Below are 11,397 nucleotides of genomic sequence, written 5' to 3'. Positions count from 1 at the left end.
GGGGGGAGCAGGAGCGGGGGATGGGGGAAGAAGAGGAGGGGAAGGAAGCACGCCTCATGACAAGAGTACAAGTACAGAGGGGAAGGCCACAAGGAAGGAAGAGGAGCAAGAAGCGGCGGATGGAAGAGAGAAGGAAACGGAAGGCACGAGAGTAGGAGAACCAGGAAAAGCGGCGGAAGAAGGCAACCGGGTGGAGGAGCATGAGAGAGAAGAAAGCGAGGGAGGAGTGGTGGAGAAGAAGACGGTGGAAGAGCAAGTGGACTGGGGGGAAAGTGACATGGTGGAAGAGATGAGGGGTATGGTGGAGGAGCTGGCGGGGGGGGAGGGTGGTATCTCTCCACTGCCGCCATCACCAAAGAAGAGAATGAAGAGAAGGGTGCGATTGGCCGACAGTGAGGGGGAGGGGATGGCCAAGAGAGTGATGGGGTGGGAGAAACCTCTGGGTTGCTGCTGGTTTCCCCAGGCTCTCAACTTCATTTGGGTGGGGACACACCTAACAAGACTCAGGACTGGGTACAGGAGGAGGTGGGGAGTTTTTTGTTTGGGGACTCAGCCTCCCCAATTTTTTTCCAAACCAGCTGCAACACTGGGGAGGGGGAGGATTGTGGGGGTAGACCCAGGGTGCAGGGCACCCCGGAGCCAAACACTATTCCTGCATCCTGGGATGGTGTGATGGAGGAAGAGGGGGGGATTTCGGGATTACGGATGGTGTTCTCACCGGTAGATATGGAGCAGGGGAGCATCGGGTGAGTCTCCTGTTTTTTTTTTTTTCTGTCTGGGTTTAGAATTTGAGTGTATTACATGTTTTATTTTCTCATGGAGTCTAATTTTACTTTTGTTAGTTTAAATGTTTAAATGTAAGGGGTTTAAGAAATATTGTTAAGAGGAGGGCGGTTTTTAGTTATTTGGAGGGTGTGGGGTTTGATTTTTGTTTTTTACAGGAGGTTCACCTGAGGGATGGAGGGGATGTTAGTAGATTTAAGAGGGAGTGGGACAAGGGGGAGTCGGTTTGGGGTGTAGGGGGGGTGCACTCATCAGGGGTAGGGATTTTGTGTGGGCACAGGGAGGTAAAAGTGGAGGATTCTTTTGTGATAATGCAGGGGAGGGTTATAGGGGTGGATGTCACGATAAGGGATTGTAAATTTAGATTAGTGGTGGTGTATGGGCCACAGGTGGTGGCAGACAGGAAGGAGATGGTGGACTGTCTGACGCCCCTGTGTGTCACAAATAGGACATTTTTGATAGGGGGGGATTTTAATACAGATTTAGGAGGAGAGGGGATAGCAGTGCAGGCGCCATTGCTAGGCTAATGGCTTGCCATGGTCTGGTAGATGGTGGTATGCACACTACTCCGAAAATGGACGGTCCTACATGGCGTAACTCCAGGGGGGTTGAGCAGAGGCTCGATTATATTTTTGTACCCAGGTCTTTGGGTAAGTTGTCTGGGCGGCTGTTGCCTGTTTTCTTTTCGGATCACGACGGGGTGCTCCTGCAGGTGGGGTCGCCAGTCTGTCTCTTTGGTAAGGGGTACTGGAAGCTAGATCGGGATGTGCTGGAGGAGCAGGCTTTTGTTGACGGGTTTTATGGTTTCTTTAGGAGGCTTGAGGGCCTCCGGTCCATGTGTGAGGGGGTGTTAGAGTGGTGGGAATTAGTTAAGGTGAGGATTAGGGCTTTTATAATAGGGTATTGCAAGAGAAAAAAAGGGAGGAGAGGAGGGAGGTGGATCGTATCCAAAGGTTAATTGAACTCGAATACGAGGCAGGCAACCTCGGCGGGTCGTTTGACTGGGAGAGATCCGCAACCCTAAAGGCGCAGCTCAGGGAGTTGCAGGAGCGGAAGGCTCGAGCTTTCCTGGAGCGTGCGCATAGTGGCTTTCTAGAACATAATGAGACTTGTTTTGCTATGTTCTTTAAGTTGGTTAGGGCAAGACAGAGTAGGAAGGTAATGCATGGTGTTAGGGAAGAAAATGGTAGTATAGTTAGAGAACCAGAGGATATGGTCAGGGTGACAACTGATCATTTCCAAGGTTTATTTAAGGAAAGGGAAATAGATGTAGAGCAGGGAAATGTGTTTTTAGAACACTTGTCCAGGCGGTTGCCGGAGGACATTAGAGAAGTGATGGAGGCCCAGATCTCACTAGAAGAGGTTGAGAGCGCTCTTAGGAGGATGGGAAAAGGGAAGGTGCCTGGGATGGATGGGCTGCCGGCTGAGTTTTATCTCAAGTTTTGGGGTATACTTGGACCAGTGGTCCTCGAAGTCTTGAAGGCCATCCTTGAGACGGGGGTCCCGGGGGGATCAATGGCTGCTGGTGTGCTGTCACTTTTATATAAGAAGGGGGAAGTAACAGACCTTGGCAACTGGCGGCCGTTGACCATGCTGTGTGTAGATTACAAGCTACTTGCAAAGGTTTTAGCAGACCGGTTGCGCACAGCCCTTCCCTACGTCGTTCATGAGGATCAGACGTGCGGGGTAGAGGGCCGCTCTATTAGATGGAACCTACAGTTAATCAGGGACTCCATCGCTTGGGTTGAAGATAGAGGACTGCCTTTTATGGTAGCAGCGCTAGATCAGGCGAAAGCCTTCGATCGCGTGAATAGATCCTTTTTATTCAGAGTGTTAGGTCGATTAGGATTTGGGGAGAAGTTTATAGGATGGATTCGTACATTATATGTCGGAGCGGGGTGCCGAGTTAGTGTAAATATTCACTTGGGTGACGTTTTTGACCTCTCGTCTGGGGTCAGGCAGGGGTGCCCACTCTCGGCTCTCCTCTTCATTCTGTACATGGAGCCTCTGGGGGCTGCCATTAGGGCAGACACAGGGGTGGAAGGTTTGCTGATCCCTGGAAGTGGTGGACTGCGTGTTAAGATGACGCAGTACGCCGACGACACTTCCTTGCTGTTGTGCAAGGACTCGTGCCTGACAAGGTCCCTTGCCATCTTTGGGGATTTCACTCGAGCGTTGGGAGCAATTCTGAACCATGCAAAGTCTTCCGTCAAGTTTTTCGGAAGATGGCGCGGTAGAACGGATGTGCCTGGGGGGTTATCTCTCTGTGAGGGGGCCCTGAGGATTCTCGGGGTCCATTTTGAGACCTCCGGCTCAGCGACGCTAAACTGGAACATGCGTATCGCAGTGGTACAAAGGAAGCTAGCAATGTGGAAAGCTAGGTATTTGTCTTTTATGGGCAAAGTCCTGGTCCTAAAGGTGGATGTGTTGCCGTCGCTTTTGTATTTGGCATACATCTACCCATTGCCGGCTTGTCTGAGAAGGCCTCTAGTGAGGCTTGTGTTTCAGTTTATGTGGAGTGGCAGGTATGAGTGGGTCGCCAGGGCACGCATGATCTGTCCCATCGGGGAGGGAGGTAGGGGGGTACCACATTTCCCCCTCAAGCTGGACACAATTTTTGTTTCTTTCTTGTTAACGGAGCTTGCTCAGCCAGTGATACACCCGTCCGGGTTACCTCCTGCGGGTATTTTTCTCGTATCAGGCGAGAAGCATAATGGTGTGGTCTAACACGGGTCCTCGGGCGGAACAGCTGCCGTGGCACTTTGGTCATGCGGCCAAGTGGCTGCGTGCGCACCCTGAGGTTGAAGTTGCCCGAGTAGGTTTAGATCATAGGCACCTGTACGAGGAGGTCAGAAAGGCAGAGAGTCCGGCGCCTGTAGTAGGCATCTCGGAAGTGGTCTGGGAGGGAGTGCAGGTGCGGGATCTGGACAACAGGCTCAAGGACCTGAATTGGTTGAGCCTTCATAAGTGTTTGCCGGTACGTTTCATCTTGTACCGGTATAGTTTGGTGCAATCCCCCACCTGTCCACGATCCTCTTGTGGCAGGGAGGAGACTGTGCGCCATGTCTTTTGGGACTGTGCCTTTGCCGGAGTAGTATGGGCTAGAGCACGGGTGTTGTTAGGTTTGGTAAAGGGGGATTTTGTATTGACGTGGGCCAGGTTAGAGAGGGGTGTAGGGAGAGCGAGAGGGACGGATAGGGACAGGTTTCTGCTCTGGCTTCTCATGAGTCTCTTTAAACGGGGGCTGTGGGAAGCAAGGCTGAACATGGAGAAGACAGGGAGAGATTGGGGGTGGAAGGGATAGTGAGGAGAGTGGAAGGAGATTTGAGGGGGAGGATGAAGAGGGAGGAGAGGAAGTGGGGGCAGCATGCTGCTCGGGAGAGGTGGAAGGGGGGTTTAGGGCTGGGTGTCATTTAGATTTGTAAGAGGATAGATTAGGGATGGGGAGATAGGGAAAGGTATTTTGTAGGGTGACGGGGAGGGAAGATGCTCCCCTGAGGTTTTGTTTGGGGTTTATGTTTAGTTTAATTTAATTAGTTTAATTAAAAATACCATTATTTGAGTATGTATGTAAATTATGAGTTGTAAAGAATGAATGGTATTGAAGATAAAAAATTATTTTTTATAAAAATAAAAAAAACAGGCTGTATAGGTTTTTCACGTTCCGTTTGTTGTTTTTGTTATTTTATGTATCGTCATTTGTTATATTAAAAAACATGAGTAACCAACACGCTGCATTTCGGTCCGACTCTCTTTCAACAAACGAAGAACGCCGTTACAATCCCCCTCTTAAAAGGGGGAGAAACTCTAGACCCAAACTGCTACAGACATATATCTATCCTACCATGCCTTTCTAAGGTCCTCAAAAGCCAAGTTAACAAACAGATTACCGACCATTTCAAATTCCACCGTACCTTCTCCGCTATAAAATCTGGTTTCAGAGCTGGTCATGGGTGCACCTCCGTCACGCTCAAGGTCCTAAACGATATCATAACCGGCATCGATAAGAGACAGTACTGTGCAGCCGTATTCATCGACCTGGCCAAGGCTTTCGACTCTGTCAATCACCTCATTCTTGTCGGCAGACTCAACAGCCTTGGTTCCTCAAATGACTGCCTCGCCTGGTTCACCAACTACTTCTCTGATCGAGTTCAGTGTGTTAAATTGAAGGGCCTGTTGTCCGGACCTCTGGCAGTCTCTATGGGGGTGCCACAGGGTTCAATTCTTGGGCGGACTCTGTTCTCTGTATACATCAATGATGTCGCTCTTGCTGCTGGTGATTCTCTGATCCACCTCTACTCAGACGACACCATTCTGTATACATCTGGCCCTTCTTTGGACACTGTGTTAACTAACCTCCAGACAAGCTTCAATGCCATACAACTCTCCTTCCGTGGCCTCCAACTGCTCTTAAATGCAAGTAAAACTAAATGCATGCCCTTCAACCGATCGCTGGCCGCACCAGCCTGCCCGTCCAGCATCACTTCTCTGGACGGTTCTGACTTAGAATATGTGGACAACTACACATACCTAGGTGTCTGGTTAGATTGTAAACTCTCCTTCCAGACTCACATTAAGCTTCTCCAATCCAAAATTAAATCTAGAATCGACTTCCTATTTCGCAACAAAGCCTCCTTCACTCATGCTGCCTAACATACCCTCGTAAAACTGACCATCCTACTGATCCTCAACTTTGGCGATGTCATTTACAAAATAGCCTCCAACACGCTACTCAACAAATTGGATGCAGTCTATCACAGTGCCATCCATTTTGTCACCAAAGCCCCATATACTACCCACCACTGTGACCTGTATGCTCTCGTTGGCTGGCCCTCACTTCATACTCATCACCAAACCCACTGGCTCCAGGTCATCTACAAGACTTTGCTAGGTAAAGCCCCGCCTTATCTCAGCTCACTGGTCACCATAGCAGCACCCACCCGTAGCACGCACTCCAGCAGGTATATTTCACTGGTCACCCCCAAAGCCAATTCCTCCTTTGGCCGCCTTTCCTTCCAGTTCTCTGCTGCAAATGACTGGAACGAACTGCAAAAATTCCTGAAGCTGGAGACTTATATCTCCCTCACTAACTTTAAGCACCAGCTGTCAGAGCAGCTCACAGATAACTGCACCCATCTGTAAGTAGCCCATTCAACTACCTCATCCCCATACTGTATTTATTCATTTATCTTGCTCCTTTGCACCCCAGTGTCTCCACTTGCACATTCATCTTCTGCACATCTATCACTCCAGTGTTTAATTGCTATATTGTAATTACTTCGCCACCATGGCCTATTTATTGCCTTCCCACCCTTATCATATCTTATTTGCACACAATGTATTTAGACTTTTTCTACTGTATTATTGACTGTATGTTTGTTTATTCCATGTGTATCTCTGTGTTGTTGTATGTGTCAAACTGCTTTGCAATATCTTGGCCAGGTCGCAGTTGTAAATGAGAACTTGTTCAAAACTAGCCTACCTGGTTAAATAAAGGTGAAATAATAAATATATTTAAAAAAAATTATATGCTGCTGCTACTCTGTTATTATCTATCTTAATAACTCTACCTACATGTACATATTACCTCAATTACCTTGACTAACCATTGCTCCCGCACATTGACTCTATACCCCCTGTATATAGCCTCGCTATTGTTAATTTACTGTTGCTCTTTAGCTATTTGTTACTTTTATTTCTAACATTTTTATTTTCTTAACTGCATTGTTGGTTAAGGGCTTGTATAAGTAAGCATTTCACCTGTTGTATTCAGTGCATGTGACAAATAAACATGCGAACAGGTTTTTTCCATCACATTCACCACAAATACCAAAGGTATGAATTCTGTTGTCTGCATGTTTTGTTAATCATCTGTATAATTACATTTTTGGGGATAAACAGACTTCACACTCCCTACATCTCTGATGAATATGACAGGAAACTTGTTCAATCACCATGCACTGCAAAATCATTCTGGCTGTGGATACAGAGAACATCAACACATTAACATCAACACGCCAGAGGATATACCCATTGGACTTGGGGCTCTGCCGGGATTCTACCTCATATGGAGATTTTTAAATGTTGCTTTGCCATTAAAATCATATACACTGAGAACTAAAATATTGTGTTATTGTTGTTATTCATATTATTATAATTAATAATAACAGGGGAGTTGGGGGGGGGGGTAGTTTAAAAATGAACCCTGAAAGGTTCTTCAAAAGGTTATTTGAGTATCCATTAAAAGGGGTTATTTGAAGAACTTATAGGGGTTCCCCCACAGTTTCAATTTGAAGAACCCATAAAAGATCCTCCAGGAACCGTTTCATTTCTGAGTGTAAGGTGTTGGGACTGCTGTTGGGACTCTGCTGCTGGGACAGCTTTATGCAGGCCCTAACAGTTTGTGGGCAGCGTTATAGTGCAATTAATGTATTGTTTTGTGTTGTGCAGTGGCTTTGCTGGCATGCATCCCAACTTTATTGTTGTTGTTTGCCCCACCACACTAAAATCACCACTGCTCCAATCCTGACCTGAAACACATGGCTGTCAGTCTTGCTGTGACAAGTTGGTTTCAGAAAAGGTTTGTGTTGTTCGTGTAAGTGCAGTATGTCGACCAAGGACTATTATATGTTCATTACATTGATCTGATGTTTTACATAAATTCAGCCTGAATTAAATCTGAGGTTTAATGCTCGTTTTGCCTTTTTGTAGGATGCATAGTTTTTCTTTGAGGGAATGGTTAGATTTCTAAATCATTGGGCATTTAAGCAGAGCATTACAGAGTTACTAGGCCAATCAGTGGCCTTGGTTTCCATATTTCCTCCATCAGAAGCCAGACATGTTCTCAAGGTTCCCATGATTGTCTTTACTTTCCATGTTTTTAAACTCTTGGTTTGCTGCCTGTCATTAAGTCAAGACCTTCATTCTTTCTTGTTTTTCCAGTAAGTACTTTCTGTGTGAATTGAAAACATTTTTGTTATAATTCTTGAACCACAAATCAGAGATGAATGCTTTATTGAACAACCCTTTGTTTTCCCCCAATGACTATTCAATTTCATCCAATTGTCAAACCCTGACAGCACACCTTCATGGTGTCAGTTTGAATATATTTTTTTGTTGAGACAAGCTTCCAGAAAGAGACCCAGGGTGGAGGTCTCTGCAAGCATGATCAATAAAAACACTTTCATGGGCATTTCACGTATCATTATGAATTGTATCAAATTGGGTGAAAACAAACATAGAATACAACATATGTGACAGTTAAAAAGAGCCTTGGGAGTTCAACAAACTAGAACATGCAAATCACATTTGAAGGAATCAGTGAGAAAAAAAACATGCCTTCTAAAGTAAAAAAAACTGATGAAGTGAAGGTAGATGTGGTACATGACATTAAGACTTATCATCAGCCATCTATTTTATCCATTCTTTTTTATTTTGATACAATCTAACCTCCGATGATGCAAAGCCACAGGTGTTCATATTAGGTTGATACCTACAGATGTTTATCAAGTATTTAGATTCAAAACAATGACTGAATGATGATTGATTACCTTAATGGCATATGGCAATACACCAAAATATAATACTCTTCCCTTCCCTAAGAAAACCTATCAAAAACATGATTTTGACTCATCCCCAAAGCCCTGTTCCCGGGTTAGATTTAATAGGGCCCCATGTCTTAAAAATAGTTGTCCCTAATTTTTTAACTGCTGAAACTGGACAAACTCATTGAGCAATTGCTGCCTATTCTTATGCCTGAACACCACATTGCATACTTTCGTGCCTCTCCAAGCATATAAATCCTGAACATCAACCATCCACTATTGCACTGCATCAGTGGGCTCTAGGCTGTAGCCTCACTGTCTTCTCTGTGTGTGGTGGTAGTGATGTGGTCACCCTCTCCTGGTCCACACACAGCCTGATCCTCCTAGTCCTGCTTTCCTTCTCTTGTCTGATGTGAGCCGGTGCCCTCATTCCATGCAACATACACAAAGAGGGCCAAGACCACATGGACAGCTACCACTGCTACGATGGCAGCATAGAAATAACTGTCATTGCTGGAATACCCAGAAGCTGAGAAAGCAAGAGAGAGAAAAAAATGTTCTTGTATATGATATTAAAACAATATAGGCCCATGGAAAAGCCATCGTGATTGCAGAAATGGATGTCTTTAGAAAAATTTTACATAAAATATTCCACTAAACAAAAACAATGTGGCTCCTGCTGTGCATAATTACATTTTTGGTGGGCAAGCGGTGGGCTACACCTTTAGCTGTCAAATTTACCTTCAAAAATATATGATTTCGATGTAAAATATAATCCTATCGGCAGGGTTATCATCATGACTGTGAAAAACAGCAATGTCTTCAGTACAGACACCAATGATCCATCGTTCCTGAAAGAGAATGAAACAAAGAAAACACCGTTTGTTTTAATTTAGATGATTTGGTGACCACATTTCACAAATCTAACACTTTACTTGTTAGATTCATAAACTGTTTCTTATACAAGGAATCAAAACGGAAATGTATAAGCAAAAAATTTAACTGTGTCAAGTATAATTTCATCATATGCATAACCCCATTATTAATGTGCATGTATAACTGTAGAGTAATTTAGCTAGTTGGTTAACCCTGGACAGAGAGCGCAGTTAGCTATATTTCTTGTCTGGTGATTATTTTGTAGGTGGTCAAATACTATATACCCACGGTGAGGTACAGTAGCTAACAACATTGCATGTAACTATGCAGCTACATGCAAGTAGATAGTATTGCATAAAGTTCACAAGCTGGGCGAGCAAGATATCTAGCTTGCTAGCAATCCATCCCGTTAGCTAGCAAGGCTCCAGTTTCACAACCTTTTGCCTATCCGTAATAACTTACCCTCTGAAATCTGGAACAGGACCTGGCATTGAGTTCAAAGATTGTTTATTATAGTTATCCATTTTTGGTTTAACTGAATGACACAAGCAATATTTTCTAGAAAAGATTACTATGTCGATGGCTCTTGCAGTGTGGCGATGAAAACATAAAGGACTTCCTGGTAACATCACATGATCATGACGTGTACATTTTAAAGGAGCACGGTAAACAGTTGACCAAGTCGATGGTGCAGACGTTATTTATTTATTTAACATGTATTTAACTAGGCAAGTCAGTTAAGAACAAATTCTTATTTATAATGACGGCCTACCCCGGCCAAAATCTAACCCTGACGACTGGGCCAATTGTGCGCCACCCTATGGGACTCCCAATCACATCCGGTTGTAATACAGCCTGGAATCAGACCAGGATCTGTAGTGACACCTCAAGCACTGAGATGCAGTGCCTTAGACCACTGCACCACTCGGGAGCCCATGACATGGTATATATTTTTATTTGTGCAGTGTCAATCAGTGTTCTTTGTACCATGTCTATGTTTTTAACAGGAGCATTTTATTCACCAATGTTGTTACTGATGAGGATATTTTTTTTACTATCTCTACAGATGTACTCACTTATTGTGGCTACTTCGCGTGATGTACTGTTTTCTCTACCTTCTTGCCTTTTTGCTGTTGTCTGTGACGAATAATGTTTGTACCATGTTTTGTGCTGCTACCATTGCTGTGTTGATATGTGTTGCTGCCATGCTTTGTTGTCGTCTTAGGTCTCTCTTTATGTAGTGTTGTGGTGTCTCTCTTGTCGTGATGTGTGTTTTGTTCTATATTTTTATTTTTAATACCAGTCCCCCTCCCCACAGTAGGCCTTTTGGTAGGCTGTCATTGTAAATAAGAATTTGTTCTTAATTAACTGACTTGCCTAATTAAATAATGGTAAAAAAAAAACATGATGACCTGATGCTTAAAATATCACTTCATAGCCATTCTCCCAGAGAAATACATATTCGTGAAATTGTATACAGTAATACTAATTTTAAGACATGAAAAGCATGCTGATCAATGGAAATATGAGTCAATGCAATTACATAGTCTTACCACTAGAGGGTAACATACTATTAGAATCGGCACTAAACTAACGTAACAGACGACGAGGCCAACCTGTTTTACTCTGGTTTTACCAATGGGCGGATTCGATTATTCTGGGTTCCGGGCACCGGTCTATGGCATGTGACGTGAATGGACAAAAGTGGTAAGGGAGGAGCGCCCTTCTCAAATCGAACAGTAATCCGCGTCGCTCCGTCATGTTGTCAACAAGCCAGCATCGTCCAGAAACCTAGATTTTCCATTAAATATCTGTTGTAATTTTCAAACTAGTTTTTAACTGGAAGGCGGAGAAAGCGTTTTTATCAAAAGTATGTGAAAACACAGAATCCTACTCATTACTCAACATGCTAATTACATCACTTTTGTTTTCAACTGGGTTTTGAAATGGGCATCTGGCTCACGCCTGGGAGGCAGCCGGTTCCTAAACGAATGTGAGAACATGCCTACTCCGGCGCCCGAGGCCAGATGACTGTATGAAGAGTTTTACCCAACGATGTATAAACTCTGGATTGATTTTGCTATGTATTGGCCAATGAGAGGCTTTGAAGCCACCGGTCGGCCATATTGGCAGTCCTCTATAAGAATGAATTGATTTCTATAGTATTTCAATTAAATGTTTCACAAAGGACAAA

The 11,397-nt window shown here is 44.4% G+C and overlaps 1 protein-coding gene across 1 annotated transcript; it reads right to left on the bottom strand.

Annotated features, from left to right (window-relative positions):
* Positions 1-7,780: 7,780 nt before the first annotated feature.
* Positions 7,781-9,850, bottom strand: vma21 (vacuolar ATPase assembly factor VMA21). The gene is made up of 3 exons (XM_064977969.1): positions 9,666-9,850; positions 9,069-9,178; positions 7,781-8,856 (listed from the first exon to the last, which is right to left on the bottom strand). The coding sequence occupies exons 1-3, from the start codon at positions 9,830-9,832 to the stop codon at positions 8,711-8,713; spliced, it is 423 nt and encodes a 140-aa protein (XP_064834041.1). The 5' UTR covers positions 9,833-9,850; the 3' UTR covers positions 7,781-8,710.
* Positions 9,851-11,397: the final 1,547 nt, after the last annotated feature.

Source organism: Oncorhynchus masou, chromosome 11 (genome assembly GCF_036934945.1).
Source record: "Oncorhynchus masou masou isolate Uvic2021 chromosome 11, UVic_Omas_1.1, whole genome shotgun sequence".
Classification (NCBI taxonomy): Eukaryota; Metazoa; Chordata; class Actinopteri; order Salmoniformes; family Salmonidae; genus Oncorhynchus; species Oncorhynchus masou.
Note: the sequence above shows the minus strand (reverse complement) of the source record. Positions and strands in the feature narration are given on the sequence as shown.